Source organism: Lagenorhynchus albirostris, chromosome 2 (assembly GCF_949774975.1).
Source record: "Lagenorhynchus albirostris chromosome 2, mLagAlb1.1, whole genome shotgun sequence".
In the NCBI taxonomy this organism is placed as follows: Eukaryota; Metazoa; Chordata; class Mammalia; order Artiodactyla; family Delphinidae; genus Lagenorhynchus; species Lagenorhynchus albirostris.
In genome coordinates, this window is record NC_083096.1 from 143542062 (window position 1) to 143560346 (window position 18285).

The following is an 18285-nucleotide window of genomic DNA, read 5'->3' on the forward strand; positions in this document are numbered from 1 at the left end:
TATTTGTGACTTACTGTTCTCTTGGCAGAGAGAAAAGAGCAAGAGCTGGTGGAAACACACAATAGCTCTTAAAGCTTCTACTTGGAACTGGAACGTTCTCATATTTCATTGGCCAAAGTAAGTCACATGGCCAAGCCAACAGTAGGGTATCCACAGAGAGGCACTACAAGTCACGTGGCAACAGGCAGGACTGTTAATACTCTTGTAAGAGGAGAATAAATGATTGAGGATTATAATACAACCTATGAGACCTTAGGATGGTATAACTTTTTTTCTTAGTAAAAAAAATTTTTTTCTGCCCTGGGGCAGGCATGTAGCATCGTAGTTCCCCCAACCAGGGATTGAACCCTCACCTTGCATTGGAAGCACAAGAGTCTTAACCACTAGACCACCAGGGAAGTCTCCTTAGTAAAATTTGTTATACTTGATTTTTTCTTAATAAAAATAGCAGCCCCACCCTTTTCTTTTCTTTCTTTCTTTTTTTTTTTTTGGTTTTCACTGCATTAGTTAGGATCGCAGTGGCTTAAACAAGAGAGAATTTATCTCTCTCAAGTATCTGTCCAAGTAAGATAAGTGGTATAGGGCTGATATGGCAGCTTCATGATAGTGTCAGAGACTTAAGCCCTTTTCTCTATTGCTCTTTTATTCTCAACCATGTTTGCCATCTCTCAGTCTGGGTAGCTGCTCCATGTTTCACCACCAAATCTGCCTTCTGGACAGCTGGAAGAAGGACCGTGAGGTAGAACGCATTCTCCTTCCCTGTAGGTGCACAACCTGGGAGTTGGGCACATTATTTCCTTTCACATTTCATTGAGGGGAACTGGGATTGCAAGAGAGGATGAGAAATATAGCTTTAGGTAGATGTCCAACATGTTCGAGTAAGATTTAGGGGTATTATTACTAAAGAAAGAAGAGAGTAAAGGATATTAGGGAACAATTAGCTATCTCTCTTTAATTCAGTTAATTTAACTCATACGAAACCTATGAAGAATAGGTGTTGTTAGCACTTTACAGATAAGGATGCAGGCTTTGCAAAGAGGTGAAATAAGTTGTTCAAGATCATACACCTAAGAAGTAGTGGAATGGGCTTTGAATTTAGGCCTGATACCAAAATGTGAGTTTTTTTTTTTTTACAAAACTATATTGGCATTCCAACATCTCTTATTTTCAAGCACCTAACATTTTTTTCAGAGTAGTAATAAATAGCTATTGACCCTTTAGAAGGAATTCTTCTTACATTTATGAATATTTTACTTTATGACAACTGATAGGTGTTTATGATCTAGCCAATGAATAATTGCTTTAAATTATAATAGTGTTAGAATTTTTAAAAGTGAGATTTTGATAACTTTAGTTTAAAAGTTTTCCTTTAGAAATTAATTTAGTTACTAAAAATTTATATGTAACTTTGCATACTGATGTCAGTATTTTGGATTTTTACATTTTTCCCCAAACTGAAAATAGCTTTATTGTTTTATTCTAATTATAAAAGTAGGAAGTGCTTATTATAAAAAAAGTTTTCAGAGAACACAGAGTAGTATAAAGAAGAATGTAAAAATCATTTATAATTCCATTATACAGAGATAATTACTGTTATCATTTTAGCTATGCCTCTCAAAATTTTTCTCTGTGCATTCATTATGTGTGTTGTGAACGTGTGATTTTTTTAATCTAAAATGATCATATTTCAGTTAGAAAAAAAAAGCCAATTTTACCAAGATACACCAAACACACTCTCTTTGATCATCTTACTTGAAGAGTAAATTGGCAATTTGGATGGCTTTTTCCATTCTCACTTAGCTGTATCGTATTAGTATAGTTAATTAGCACAGGCTGTACTTACTTAGTCACTTAGTGAGCTAATGCCTTCTCAAATGTATTTATGTAGTAACCAGTGAGTCTATAATGTGATGATTAATAAGGTACAGTTTGGAGTTCAGAATTTCTTAGTATTTATGAATTTTTTTCTGGGTACTAAAAATTCAACTGAATTGTCTTTAAATAACTCTTTGTTATTGATGGAATGTATTTCATTTGCTTTCTCTAGCAAAGTATTTATACCCTTTTCTGGGAGTAGGGTGAATATGTAAGTTTTTATTCAAACTGGGACATGTTTGAGAATGAAAGGGACATTACGAATATTTAAAGTTTTATATGTTTTTTGACTTTTTTTTTTTTGGCCATCAAAATGGTTTTATTACATTGGTAGATCAGTAAAATAATTCTGTTTTCAAAAATAAAATTTTATAAAATATTTGTTCTATAGTACAACAAAATAAAGTCTTTACATTGATTATGAGAATATTTAAAAACAAAAGCAGAGTAGTTATTCTGGGTAATAGTCATATTTTTTGTCAGCTTCTTAGACATATCTGTCTATAATATTGTGTCAGTAATACTTTTCTGAACAATGTCATTATTTTCCAATGTAGTTTAACTAGTTTTAATTTTTTTCATAAAATTATCTGCAGCATTTTTCAAAGTTACATTTTATGGTGTGTGGTTGTTAACCCTTACAGTTGACTCTCCTCTGTAACCATTGCTATATATATATATATTTTGGCCATGCTGCTTGGCTTGTGGGATCTTAGTTTCCTGACCAGGGACTGAACCCGGGCCTACGGCAGTGAGAGCACCAAGTCGTAACCATTGGACCACCAGGAAATTCCCAGCAGTGCTATCTTTAATTGCTAACATACTCTATATGTTGTGAACTACTTGGCTAACTCAGGAACAATTTTGCTAAATGGAGAATATTGTTAATTCTAATTTTTTTCTTATTGAAAACTGTAAATTTATCAGCCCCAGTATTTTCACAGGCATTGTCTTTTTGCCTCTATTAAAGGTACTCTTTGACAAATTTTTAATAAGACAAATCTTGTCATATAATTTCTCCCTATTTATGATTATTTGACATGTTCCACTAAATTTAGTTGCTGTGAAATCATAGGCTCTCTGTAATTCATGTCATTCCAGTACAGAATATACATTTATCCAGTTAAAAATAGGAAGACTTTTGATGGAACTTCTAGAATTCATTATAAAATATAATGATAGAATTTCAAAATTAAATCTTGTATTCTGTTTGAACCCTCATCATTTAATTTGTTTAGTACTTCCCTTGCTTTTGAGGGATATGTTTCAATGTCTTGGCAAACTTTCTTTGTAATGATATTTTCTAAAAGCTTCAATAGCTGAAGTTTTTTTTTTTGGATTTTTATTCATTAACTTTAATCTTTGATTAAAAATTTCCCACTGATTTTGAACAATATGCAACCAGTCATTAGAGGACTTGTTTTCAAAAAGATTCAATACTGAGACACTTAAGTTGGATCTATAAAGTCAGTCTTTCAAAGATTCCAGCCTTTAAAATCTGATGACAGGTTGCAAGTAGGGAACACATATTGCCATGTTTAAGTATTTTTTTTGTTTTCAATACCATTTTTATACTTAAAATTTAAACCAGGGATATGTGAAAACATTTGTAAATTTTGGCATTTGCAGCTAACTCATTAACAGTGATGCCACTATAGCTCTATGATAAATAGAAGTAGCCTTAAAATTTTTAAGCAAATTGTCTGTCTATCCATTTTCTAGAGAAATGAAAATTTAGTACTTAATTTTGTATTAAACATATAATTTCTTCTCTTTAGCTCATTGTTCCTGAAAGCGTTTACTGGATTAAAAAAAGAAAAAAAGATTGTCAAACAAAATAAACAAACAGTTGTAGAATTATACCATGAAATAAATGACAAAACCACCTCGAGTTTTTAGACTGTTGACTCCTCACACATACTTCATTTGCGCCTAACCTGTAATTTCTCACTTACTTGGCCGGCTAGTGGCCTGATGGATCTTGCAAGTCATTGCACATGTCACTGTACTGACTGGCACATCAGTCAGTAGCACCAGGAGCCAGCAGAAGCACCAGTGTAAAATATTTCTTGCGCAGTCTTGAACGGATGTAAGGAGTTACCTGTCCATGGTTGCTTGTGTCTGAGGATACTTTTCACTGAGTCTTTTGCATGGTGTCCTTGAAAAGGTTTTAGTTATGTTTTATCTGTAAAGAGTCAGGAAAAAAGTGGAATTATCGTTAGTCCTCTTTACAATTTCATCACTTGTTCAGTGGTTAGAGCACTTAGACACTACTAGCTTGGCCAGAAGTTAGATGTATATAGTAGAGGTGTACTAAATTCATCCTGGTTTATTTTAGTGTAGTGATTAATAAAAAATAGTTCATTTAAGAAAGTGAGAAATCTGAGACAAGTGGTAAACTGGATGGGATGCTGAGACAACAGATTGTACTGTCCTGAGCAAACCAGGGCATATGGGAAACAGCATGGTAATGTGAAAGAGGATGGAGCTTAGAGTGAGACAGTCCTGCATTTAAGTCCAGTCTCCGCCATTTAAAAGCTTGGACCTCTCTAAGACTAGGTGTATTAGGGTTCTCCAGAAAAACAGAACCAGCAGGACAGACACACACACACACTGATTGATTAATTTTAAGGAATTGGCTCATGTGATTGTGGAGGCTGGTAAGTCCTAAATCCGCAGGGCAGGCTGGAGACCTAGGGAAGAGTTGATGTTGCAGCTGAGTCTGAAGGTGTTCTGGAGGCAGAATTCCTTCTTTCTTTGGGGGGTCTCAGTCATTTCTCTCTTAGGGCTTTCAACTGGCTGGATGAGGCCTACCCACATTATAGAGGATAATCTGCTTTACTCAAAGTTTATGGCTTTAAATGTTAACCACATCTTAAAAAAATACCTTTATAGTAACATGTAGACTGGTGTTTGACCAAACAGCTGGGTAGTTAATGGCTCTTGAATCTGTCCCCTTTTCCATCCTTGTTTACTTTTAGCATGGCAGTTGAACAAGTTGTCTTCTATAACACTTTATAATCTTATCTGTAAATCCTTATCACCATTCAGAACTCCTTACTATTCTCTTCAAACATAACTGAGATTTCTGTTGATGGCATGCATTTTTGCATGCTGTTACCTTTGTATAGAATCACCCTCTCCCCTTCTCCCTTACACCTCAAATTTCTGTACTGATGTCAACCCTATGAAGCCTTCCTGGACTTCCTTCCTTGTTCCAGAACACTCTTCACATTCATGTACAGGCGAACCTGAGCCTTCAAACATCGATACTCCTAAGCTGCCTTTCAGATGAGATAATATATCTGTTCATCAGCTGACCAAGGAACCCTTTGAACTGTGGTATGAATTGAATAGCACTCCCTTCCTGCAAGCATTTCAGAACTGATATCGATATCATCTTTTTGTTCATTAGTTTGTGTATTCATTTGATTATTTTACTGAAGTGGTTTTTGAATTGTATTCATAGGTACCTTGGGCACTTGGGTAGAGGATGAATGCTTAAGGCTTTGGGCTTTTCAGTTCATCTTTAGCCAAACCATTTCACCCCTAATTTGTTATATGTTGGGTTTCTGAGTAAAATTTTACATGAGGAAAAGAGTTCTGATGTCAAAAATAATTTTAAAATTCTTGTTTTATTTCTTGTCTGCCTGATTATTGGTAATCCATGTGGCTGCCTTTATTCAATTTCCCTTCCTGCCCCCAGAAAGAAACAATGCCAAACTTTTTGAAATCAAGGATATTTTAATCGTATTTATCTTTATTTCATATATCTGTTGGATGAATGCAAATATATTAATAGAAGTCATTGAATAGCATTTAATTTCTAATTATTTATTTATTTTAGTTATCAAGTGGGAATCCTCTATATGAAAAATACTATAGACAGGTAAGATGTTTGTTTCTTTGTCTTCTTAGATTGAACATAAAATATACTTTCAACTCCTGATTGTATATATGCAGATTACCATCCAGCTGAATAAATTTGACATTTGTTGTTTTCATTTTCTTGTGCTTTAATCTCCTGCTTTGATTAATGCTTTTAACAAGCTCCCAGAAAAATGAAAGAAAGATAATTAAGCCCAAACACTTAATTGTCTTAAATATCTATCTTAAAAATCCATGTGGCATTAGATATATTCATCCAGATATAAACATCCAAATTAATTTATAAGCTAAATAGAAATGACTTTTATGTTGTTTTTAAGACTTATTAAAGTTTAATTTTCATGAAGTTAAAACCATGACCCTCATACAAATATATAAAATGAACGTGTGTCAAGGATTTTTTTCAACTCATTAATTATTGGGAGAACCAGTGAGATGTAAAAATGGGAATATGAGTTACAGAGATTTATATTCTCTATCAGAGAAAATTAATTTCATTGGTATGGATAGGAATCATTTGCATGGCTATCAGGTTTATATAATTTAACCTCTACCCCCTACAGAGTGTAAAGTAGCCGAGTTGATAGAAAGTCAAAGGTGCAAACCATAGATCAGATTATCTAATCTCCTGAAAGTGTAGACAGTCTTATTTGCCCATTTCCAAATATCAGATCATTTTTCTTGATAATCTCTTTACCTTGTGATCATAATTACAGAAAAGGCTGGTCTCCTTATACAAATAAACTGGGTAATCTACATATTGCAGCAAGTGTTAATGAACCACTATAGGTCTCCTTGTGTGACTTGCAAATCTAAAGCCATACACTTACTATTTAACAACTTCTAAGGCCAGCTGATTAATTTCTGCTTGAAATTTCTAAAGAATCTCAGATTGTGCTTTTCAAAGCCTCTGTTATTTATTCTTCTGTTTTAAGGCTAGGATCCAAACTTTAGAAATTCTCTTCTTCATATTTCACATGCAGTATAAATTTGAGTGCATTTACCTCATCTTGAGGTTTCCCATGCCTGCTAAGTTTTCTAGCCTGCTAAGTGACCTTGCTTTACTGCTTGAGTGACTGGGATCTTACAAACCATGTTGCAGGCCAGTCTTCTTGTGGAGTCTTTGTAGACATTGGTCATACATAAAGGCAATCCCTGATCCTTAATAGCGGCTTGTTCTATCTGAATAAAAGAGAATCATTCTCAAATATGGCCTTGTTTTTGTACAATTGGTTTACTCAACTATAACCTGATAAAAAGGAGAATAAATTGTTATTTAACTTATTTGATAACTATATGGCCATACAAAGTAAGGACATTCAGTTAAAGGATTTGTTTTTGATTTCTGAAGGGTCAGTGAGAATCAGATACCACTGAAAACTATTTCATTCAGTTTACAAAAGCAGAGCCTACTAAATTGAGGGATGGATATAGAGTAAGAAAGGGCTTTTCCACATATCCATTAGAAAATAGAATAGTAAAAATACCAACAATATTCCACGTAAATAATCATAATTGAATTTTCCTTAACACTTCATTCAACCCTGCGTACTTAATTCTTGTTTCCCTGCCTCTTGGGTCAGGAGTCTGCTTTCAAGAGATATATCTACTTCCAGAATGCAGTCCTGGAATTTTGACTTGGTCTACCAGTACAGTCTGAAAGTTGTCTAAGTGATGTCAGCCCAGAAGTCTTTATCCAAAAGTCTACATTTTGAAGTGTTAATAGTTCAGAGTATGTGGTATCGTACTTTCCATGAGGCTCTGAGACTGTCTTTCTTTGTCAACAACACAGATTGTGGCCTTTAGCTTATGGCAGAGCCTTTAGGCAGGCATCAGAGTACAACAGAAACTGCCTGTAGATGACAAAGACTAAATGGCTGTGTTTAATTATTATAATAACCAAAAGAATGGAAGATAGTAAAATTATTTATTGGAATACACTACATAAATATGTCATAAGAGCTTAATCTGGGTTTCCCTTTCTCCTCAGTGCCTCTGTTTCTAGGCTATGGGGGGGTAGTTGTTCCTTTTTTATCCCACCCTGGTCAAGGGATAGGCAAAGAAAAGGAGTTGTGGAGAATTCTAGAGGCAGAGTTCCCAACCCTTTCTGTACCTCCTTGTTACCCCAAATTTGGATTGAGCAATTCTTTCCTTTTTGCTGAGTGCCTGATTTATCCCATGTTCTAGCACTTGAAAGAAAGTATTTCTCTTTTGCTTCTTTGCTGAGATTGGTCTGTCTGGAATGCTTTGTATATGTTTTAGCAAACAATCTTTTAACTAAAGTGGAAAAACAGCTAGCTCACAAATATCCTTGTATCATGTTACTATTCCCATGACTTTTAAAAATTTACTTTTCACTTTTACAAATAGAACTTTAGGAAATCTCTACGGAAGTGAGAGTCGTTATTTTTTTTGAACTGTTTTTTTTGTTCTTGGTGACCTCATTCTGTCTTAAAGGAAAGTCCCCATCAGTTAAAATGATGTGTTTCCCTTAATGTGCTTTAGGAACTTAGCAGTTTTTAAAATTTCTTTAAGTTTATAATGCAGTCACTGCTGGTTTTAGAACTGATATTGCTTTGATTTTTAAAAAAATTGTTGCAGTTTCTTAAGAGTAAGTATAAAAGCAGAAGTTAATTATTTAAAGATATTTGAAAAAAAAACAGATAACTGTGCAACTATTCCCATTTATCAGAAGACCTCTCCAGGAACTATTGCCCTTTTCCTCTTTTGCCATTTAAGTTTATTGGAATTTAAATGGCAGCTATAGAAGACTTGGAATCAGAAGACATGTATTAATGTTATGACTCCACTAATCTGTTCTACTTCCTCTGAGCTTCAGGGTTTTGTTTTTGTGTGTTCTTGTTTGTTTTTGTTTTTTAATTTGGCTGCACTCTGTAGCTTGTGGGATCTATGTTCCCTGACCAGGGATTGAACCCGGGCCCTGGCAGTGAAAGCACTGAGTCCTAGCCACTGGACTGCCAGGGAATTCCCTGAGCTTCAGTTTTATCATGTGTGTAATGGGCATGATAAAAAAACACTTTGTAGATTGACAGTGCTGTCTAGATGGTACTTTTCTCATATGGGTCTCCAATATTCCATGGCCTTTGTTAGTCAAAGGATTCCTGTTCCCTTTTTGAAAAAGTCAGTTCCCAAATTACAGGGAGAAAGGCAGGTAAATAATCATAATTTTGTCTTTATGTTTGTTGTCAGCTTATGGTTTGTATCTTTTCAGGTTGATACAGGCAATACTGGAAGGGTATTGGCTTCTGATGCTGCTGTATTCCTGAAAAAATCAGGACTTCCAGACCTGATACTTGGAAAGGTAGTATTTGTTCATTGTAACTAGATATAATGAATATTTATTAGTGTAGATAAATTGGGTGCAAATTCAGAAAGATAACCATTACAAAACTTGGAAGTTAGAACTGTCATGGAAGCAGTTACAGTAATGCAGTGGAGGGAATTTCTGGTGTAGTGATTTACCCTCTTGAAAAATAAGGTGTTTTTCAGATTTTTAGAAAACAAATTACTTTTTAGTAGGATGAAATGAGGAAGTAATAGTACATTTGAGTGATGTGGGGAGAAACAATGCAGACTGGGAACCTTGCCACCCACTCACAATTGGCTCTTTCCCTACTTCCTCTATTAGAACTGTCTCTATGTTTAATATGTGGTAAATAGAGTAGGGGATGAGAGGCTTAGGAAGGAGCACAAAGAGGTGGAAAAGTCCCTCTCTTGGCTTGATCTCCTTACAAATCCTTATATATGATATTGATATGTATTCAAACCCTGAACAATAATCATTATTAATAATTTAATTATTCACAAATAAACATTAACTATTTCAGCTTACCCATAAGAAAGAATGTCATCTTAATAAGGATCTAAAATCAAGGTAGCATGTTCTAGTAGAAAGAGTATTGGACTTGGAGTTGGAATCTGGGTTAATAAAAAAGTCATTGGACTGGAAGTTAGAATATGGTCTTCAGTTCTTTCCCTGATGCCTTGGATGTTCTTGAGTAAGTCACTTAACCTCACTGGACCTTAGTATCTTTGTGTAGGGTTGCACTAAGTGATCTTTAAGGTTTCTTTCCACTTTTAATTCTGTGATTCTTAAATCTGACTACCAAAGAGCATGAGGTTGTAAATTGCAGGGATTTAATTTATCTTTAAGGTGATTTTTGTTAAAATATAGGTTGATACTTTTTTTTTTCTAAATTTCAGATCTGGGATTTAGCTGACACAGATGGCAAAGGTATCCTGAACAAACAAGTAAGATTCAGAGATTGACATGAAAAATTTTTGAGTAATTCAGAATAAAAAATAGCCAGCAATTTTTTGTATTTTTAAACTAAAAATTGGTTTTTACCAAAATGAGGGTTTTGCAAGGGCAAGTGTTAGAAGAGTGAAAATATTTCCAATCAATAGGCATTAAAATACCTAATTCCCAAAGGTTAGTGTTAGTTTGGTGACATTTAGTTCTCCTGGAGTGTTGTAGTCTGTTTGGGCTGCTGTAACGAAATATCACAAACTGGTTGGCTTGTAAACAGCATAAATTTATTGCTCACAGTTCTGGAGGCTGGAAGTCTTAGATAGGGTGCCAGCATGGTTCTAGTGAGAGCTTTCTTCTAGGTTGCAGACTGCTTCTTTATTCTTACATGGCAGAATGTGCTAGTGATTTCTCTGAATGCTTTTTTGTAAGGCACTTATCCCATTCATGAGGGCTCCATCCTGATGGTTTATGCACTTTCCAGAGGCTCTACCTCCTAATGGCTCTACTATTATTTTTGGGATTTTGAATTTCAATATATGAATTTGGGGGGGACACATTCAAACAATAACATGGGATTTATTTTTCTTAGTTATTCAGGGAGACTTTGCTCTTTGTATCTTATTAAGTTTCTTATGTGTACAGGGTTATAAATGAAAGTGGATTTTATTTTATTACTTTTCTTTAAATTTATTTATTTATTTATTTATTTTTGGCTGTGTTGGGTCTTCGTTGCTGTGTGCGGGCTTTCTCTAGTTGTGGCGAGCAGGGGCTACTCTTCATTGCGGTGCACAGGCATCTCATTGCATTGGCTTCTCTTGTGGAGCACGGGCTCTAGGCACACGGTCTTCAGTAGTTGTGGCACGCGGGCTCTAGAGTGCAGGCTCGGTAGTTGTGGCACACGGGCTCAGTTGCTCCGTGGCATATGGGTCTTCCTGGACCAGGGCTCGAACCCGTGTCCCTTGCATTGCATTGGCAGGCATATTCTTAACCACTGCACTACCAGGGAAGTCCAAAAGTGGATTTTATTATTCATGTGTTAAGATGGTATTGTGTATTTGAAGGGAAGCTCTTGGCTAATCAAACCTGAGTACAGTGTATTCTGGTCTAGGTCTTATCTCTGACATATAAACCAAAAAATGGTTTACAAGCCTGAAGTAAACCTTAGACCAGAAATATGTGAAAGTGGTTGTGGGCATTGGACACCATCAGAGAACTTTAAAGTTCTGCTTGTTGGGGATGGATTTCAGAGTTCTATAGGATTAAATTCAAAGCTTGCTACATGCTAATACATTGGCTGAGCACTACTACTCAAAGCTAATTTTCCCTATGGGGATAGCTGAAGCTAACTCAGAAAAGGGATGGGAAAAATTAGATGAGGGGGTCAGAATACCCAGTCTCTTATTTAAGATTCCAAGGTTAGATTGTGGTCCCCATTGGACCCCTGGGCAGAAGGGCCAGTTTGGTACATTGGAGACATTGGAAAACTAAATTCGCATGGGCATCCAGGGTGCTCTGTACTCAGTCAGCAAATATTTGTTGAGTACCTGTTTTTAGCCAGGTTTTGGCAATACAGAGGTGAACGTGACAGGATGTGGTCCTTATCTTCATGAACTTACAGTAAAATAAATTCTTCACTGCTGTTCCTAGACTTTGGGTGTTTAGTTTGAGTTCTTTGTTATATCCAGGTGGCTGGATTTATGGATTTGCAGTTATAAACTTTGATGTTTGCATTGGAGGAATAGATTTTTAAATTAACATATGAAATTAAGAAAATAAACCAATACTTACTGAGTTTCTATGTGCCAAAAATGATAGTGTTTTCTTCCTATAGTGTGGTTTTAATTTTGTTCCTTATAATACATTGCAAGGTAGATATTAGCCCCCCTTTTAAAGAGTTTTTTTAAACTTGCCCAAGGCCTCACAACCAGTAGCAGAACTAGAATTCAGTGCAATACTATTTCACTTCAGAGCCCATCCATACTGTGGGAGTGGACCTGATTACCTAAGAGTAATTGACTCTGATTAGAATGAGAAGAGAAAAAGGGTTATTTAGAGTTCAGCATTTAAAGGATGGTAGGAGACATTGATTTCAGCAGAAGATACTTGAAAGGTCAGAGGAGAACTAGGAGAGCTTTATGAAACTATGCCGGTAGAGAAGAGCATCAGGGAGGATCATACAGTCCAGGCTGCCAAAAGAACAAGTAGGCGGTATTTCCCTGGTGGCGCAGTGGTTAAGAATCTGCCTGCCAATGCAGGGGACATGGGTTCGAGCCCTGGTCCAGGAAGAGCCCACATGCTGTGGAGCAACTAAGCCCGTGTGCCACAACTACGGAGCCTGCACTCTAGAGCCTGGGAGCCAAAACTACTGAGCCCATGTGACACAACTACTGAGCCCACACGCCACAACTACTGAAGCCTGTGCGCCTATAGCCCGTGCTCTGCAGCAAGAGAAGACACTGCAATGAGAAGCCCGTGCACCGCAATGAAGAGTAGCCCCTGCTCGCCGCAACTAGAGAAAGCCCACGCACAGCAATGAAGACCCAGTGCAGCCAAAAATAAATAAATTTAAAAAATAAATTAAAAAAAAATTAAAAAATAAAAGAACAAGTAGGATGAAGCTTTTTAAAAAAAATTTATTTTAGAGTCCTGTATTTGGTAGCTAGGAGTTTATTTGTGACATAGGCAGTTGTTTCTCTAGCTAATGGTAGGAGTTAAAATCAGATTGCATAGAAGCTTGTGTGGTGAATGAAAAGAGAAGGGGTGATCTTGAAATAGCATTTTTTCAAGAAATTCATTAGTGAAGGCAAGGTATTGTATAAACAGACAACGTGTAAGTTTCTAGGAATAGGTTAAGTATTGAGTAAGAAGAAAGTATTGAGTAGAAAAAAGAAAGTAGACAGAAGAAAGTATTGAGTAGGTGAGAACAGATGTGAGAAAAGCAGTAAAGGGTTGATTGCATCAGCAGCTGTACTGGAGTATTGACAAGTTGCAAGTAATCATAACTGGAGTAAAGGGTTTTGTTACGCTTATTCTCAGACCTGATTTTAACTCAGAACAGCTGAAAACAAGTTGCTTCAGTGTCATTCCACTAATTAAATTTTGGACCGAGGCTTCAAATGCCAAAAACCCAAGGACCTTTGGGAGAGATTTACAAATATTTTGAAGTCAAGCAGTTATATAATTGTTTTAGATGTTGCATAGTTATTCTTTGTAGCTTTTCTGGAATAACAGTGACTGAGTTACTTGAATGATTGGTCTAGTGTTAAAATTTATAATCTTAAATCCAGAGATGCCTTTTGATAACGTTTTATTTATTTTCTTCTAGGTGCTATTTTCTTCTAGACTTTTTTTCAAGATTCTTTTTCTCACTTAAATTATAAAAATCATTTAACGTCTTTAAATATTCTTTGAAACATGATTATTAATTTTGGTATATTTCCAAATATATATATTTATCAGTATATCAGTTTATTTAATTATTTTCCCATTTATATTAATATTTTTTGCTATTTACAATATTAGGAATATCTTTGTACATAGATCTCTTCTTGATTTTAGGGCAAGTTTTTTTTTTTTTTTTTTTTTTTTTTTTGCTGTACGCGGGCCTCTCACTTTTGTGGCCTCTCCCGTTGCGGAGCACAGGCTCCGGACACGCAGGCTCAGCGGCCATGGCTCACAGGTCTAGCCGCTCCGCGGCATGTGGGATCTTCCCGGACCGGGGCACAAACCCGTGTCCCCTGCATCGGCAGGCGAACTGTCAACCACTGCGCCACCAGGGAAGCCCTAGAGCAAGTTTTTCAAGCAAATGTGCCGTTATATTTGCTGCAACATAAAAATCTTGGAGTAGTTGTGAATTGTTTTATATTTTCAGATTAAAGGTATGTGTGTAGATAGATGGATGGATGGATGAATGGATAGATAGATAATGCTCTTAACATTCATACTTTTCTTTCTCAGGAATTCTTTGTTGCTTTGCGTCTTGTGGCATGTGCCCAGAATGGATTGGAGGTTTCACTGAGTAGTTTGAACCTGGCTGTTCCTCCACCAAGATTTGTAAGAAATGCTTTTAAATTTAAATTGTATTTTTAAAAATGATACCACATGATTTGAAAATTAAAATTTACTATATTAAAAAATTTTTCCCTCAACCCCTATCACTCAGCTACCCGATTTTCTTTCTTATGGCCACTGCTGTTATTAGTTTCTTGTGTATCTTCCAGTTATTTTATGTGTATATAAAGACATATAAATACCTATATCCTCAGTTTACATTAATTGTAGCATACTATACACATGATTCTATGCCTTTTTAAATAACTTGATATGTTTTGGAGATCTTTACATAAAAGCTTCCTCATTCTTTTTTACAGCTGGATAGTATTTCCGTGCTTCTGTTTACCTTAATTTATTTAACTTCCTATTGGTAGGCTTTTAGCTTGCTTCCAGTCTTTTATTATTTAAAACATGCTGCGATGAATAATAACCTTGAATCTGTGTCACTTTGCATGTGCAGAAATATATGTGTAACTTCTCAGAAGTGGAATTGCTGTTTCAAAAGTTCGTGCATTGTAATTTTCACATATAATATCTACTTGTCTTCCATAGTGGTTGTATTAGTTCACAGTCCCACCAACAATTGGTTGAGTGTACTTTTGCTAACATACTGTTGGCAAACTTTTGGTCCTTGTCAATTTGATAGGTGACAAATGGGTAGTTTTAATTCGTCCTTTTGGTTTTATGGAGTGAAGTTGAGTAGTTTTTCTCATGCTTATGAGCCATTTACATTGCCTTTATGTGAAATGTCCGTAACCTTTGTCCATTTTTCTTTGGTTGTTTGTCTTTTCTTATTGAATTCTAGAGGCTTTTTATATATTAGGGAAACAGTTCTTTGTCTATATGAGTTGCAAATATTTTCTCCCAGTTTGCCATTTGTCTTTTGACTTTGTGGTCTTTGTGGTGATTTTTTTTTCCGTAAAGAAGTCATTGTTTTTAATGTAAATGAATTATTAGGATTTAAGTTTTTTAATGGTTTCTTTGTTCACATTTACATTAGTCCTGATGTAAGGTATGTGTATGGATTCAAATGTATGTTTCTTCAAGACGGCTACCTTTTAGACTTAATACAGTTTATTGAATAATCAATCTTTTCCATACCGATTTGAAATGCCGCCTCAATCATGTGCTGAATTCTCATATGTATTTTGGTTTTTTTCTGGATTTTTTCTGTTCATACCCATTGATCTGTTTATCCATATGCTGATCTCACATTGTTTCAATTATCATATTTGGTAATTTATATCTGATAGGGCTAGTCCTTCCCACCCTACTGCTTTTTTTCAGAAGTTTCACAGCTCTTCTTGCTTGTTTTTAAATTCAGTATTTTAGTATTTTGTCTGAGTATTATGAATTTAACTTCAGTTTTGAGAATTTCTGTACTTTGAAGTTTAGTTGTGGAGTCAGAGGGTTAATTAGGGATTTGTTGCCTAACTATATACTATTATAAAAAATTTTCAAACATATTCATCTGTCTCTACAAGCAAATAAACATAATAACTTGGACAGGGTGTTGATAGGTTCATGTACTTCTAACTTAGAAATCTTAAATTGAATTCTTGTTCCAGTCAGCTTTCCTTAAATAGTGTAGGGAAAAAGTGATCAGTTAACAGGGCCATAAATATTTTTGTTACATTCAGATATCTTTATCTTGATTTCAGTTGTAATAGGATTTCTTCTATAAGACTTACATGTTTTAGTGCTCCACAGTCATTTAGTCATTTAGTTAGCTCCACTAACTCAGCGTACTCAGTTTTTGTTTCATTTGTACTCAGATGAAGGTCTAATAGAGTTAATGTAAAATAGTGTCCTTTGGGCATTGAGATCCAACATTTTGTCTGAGTATTTTTAAATCCAAAGATTATTTTCTCCTCATTGTTTATTGATGTGAGGATTTCAGCCCTTCATGTGCTATATTTTCCTTTTTAGCATGATACCAGTAGTCCTTTGCTAATCAGCAGAACTTCTGCAGCTGAGCTCCCATGGGCTGTAAAAGTAAGTAAACTTTGTAACTGTTCTCTCTTTTACTTCACTTTACTTCCTACCTACATAGTCCTTTCCCCCTACTTCCAAAATATATTGCAGTCTGCATTAGACATTCATTTTTTACTGTGGAGGAAATACTGGTACTAGAAATTGCTTGAGGGATGTTGCAGCTCTGTTAGTCATTTTGTGACAGTTAGTATTGGCTTAATCTCATTTCTGTTATAGTGTAAACTAAAAATGATGATCTCATAATCTTGTATTAACTAAAATATTTGATGAATAGGTAGTTTACCCCACTGGTACTATTTCTTGTTTGAAAAGTTCTACTTAATTAATTCTCTTTATGGCTCTAAAACACTTCTTTATGAAATCTTTTTCTAAAATGGGTATTTTGCATTACAGTTATTTGGAGGCACCAAAATGGTTATAGCTATCTTATCAAATTTTAAAAATCGTAATTTTAAAATAGAATATAGCAGATCAAATAACCTGTAATAGATGTGTACAGTTTTGTCAGAAAACCATTTTGGTTTGTATGGCTGTGTCTGCTTGTATGCTATTAACTTTAAAAAGTGTAAGGATCTGGCCTTGACTTGGAAAATCATGAACAATAGTTTTTATGTTATACAAATAACTTTCTGGGATTTTAGAAAATACCTTGTTATTGATAAAAAGAAATCTTGCTTTGGGAAAAATGGGGGAAACTTGATGTCTATTTCTGTGGCAATGATTTCCTTTTTTTTTTTTTTAATTTGTTTGAGTTTGAAATGTAACTAAATACCATGTTTAGAAAGTCATAGAATGTCACTAACTAGCTATGTGTTCTTATAAAAGTTACTGTTTTGCTTTGGATCTGTTTGAGTGAGAGGGTTGGACTAGATGCTCTTCTCAAAGCCCTCTGATCACTAAAATCTTTTGATTTTAACCTAACAGTAGAAGGGCAAAGATAGTATTCCAGCTACAAAAGGGATGGAGGGGATTCTAGACTTTTGAGTGGAGTAACTTTTAAATTATTATTTACTATAATATATTTTGATGAAAGTGAAAAATGTTTTTTAAATGATAGTTTTAAAAATGTTGTCTATTCTTTGAGGACTCAATTTTTAAAAATGCAGTTAAATTCCTTTCACCATTATTTAACTTTGATCTTCTTTGTATTATAGTCTGAAGATAAGGCCAAATATGATGCAATTTTTGATAGTTTAAGCCCAGTGAACGGATTTCTGTCTGGTGATAAAGTGAAACCAGTGTTGCTCAACTCTAAGTTACCTGTGGATATTCTTGGAAGAGTAAGATATTAAATTCTAAATGTAATTTTTATGTATTTTAATTTTGTATCTACCAGGAACACTTAAAAACACATAGATCTTACTTTGAAGTTGTATTATAGAATTTTTTGTGTTTTAACTTAATATATAAAATTATTGCCAATTTCTTTCTTTCTTTGATTATTCCCTCTAACATATGAGTGTTTGAAATTAGCTATATATAGTCCTTTTATGTAGATCCTTTTTTCTTTGAGCTGTATGCTCTGACCTCCGAATTCCTTGATTTAATTTCCAGAGACCATCAGTATTCTGCATCTGCCATTTACTCTGTGGCTGTATCATACAGCCTGGTTAAAGCAATAGTTTCATCTCTGAAATCATAAATTCTACTCTCTGAAGAGAACTTCTTGTCTTTCTAGATTTCTTTCCTAGATACTTGCAAGACTAATTCTTTGACCTCATCAAGACCTTTATTTCTTTATTTTTATTAATTAAAAACATATTTATTTATTTATTTTCGGGTGCGTTGGGTCTTCGCTGCTGCTTGCGAGCTTTCTCTAGTTGTGATGAACGGGGTCTACTCTTCGTTGCAGTGCACGGGCTTCTCATTGCGGTAGCTTCTCTTGTTGTGGAGCACGGGCTCTAGGCATGCAGGCTTCAGTAGTTGCAGCACATGGGCTCAGTAGTTGTGGCTCAAGGGCTCTAGAGCGCAGGCTCAGTAGTTGTGGCGCACAGGCTTAGTTGCTCTGTGGCATGTGGGATCTTCCAGGACCAGGGCTCGAACCCGTGTCCCCTGAATTGGCAGGCAGATTCTTAACCACTGTGCCCCCAGGAAGCCCAGCCTCATCAAGACCTTTAAATCAGACTCTTTTATTTTCCCCATCTTTTGAATTTACTTTTTCCTCATCCGTCCTGGATTTTTTTGGTCCACTGTTTCATGTC

At 35.2% G+C, this 18285-nt stretch overlaps 1 protein-coding gene across 4 annotated transcripts in view; it reads left to right on the plus strand.

Annotated features, from left to right (window-relative positions):
- Positions 1–18285, plus strand: part of EPS15 (epidermal growth factor receptor pathway substrate 15) — a 161483-nt gene that overhangs the window by 27699 nt on the left and 115499 nt on the right. For all 4 annotated transcript variants that reach the window (XM_060140095.1, XM_060140096.1, XM_060140097.1 and 1 more), the window contains exons 2-7: positions 5723–5764; positions 8996–9085; positions 9988–10035; positions 13994–14089; positions 16019–16084; positions 17239–17364. In XM_060140095.1, coding sequence (XP_059996078.1) covers positions 5723–5764; positions 8996–9085; positions 9988–10035; positions 13994–14089; positions 16019–16084; positions 17239–17364 — 468 coding nt within the window. The remainder of the gene's footprint in view (positions 1–5722; positions 5765–8995; positions 9086–9987; positions 10036–13993; positions 14090–16018; positions 16085–17238; positions 17365–18285) is intronic.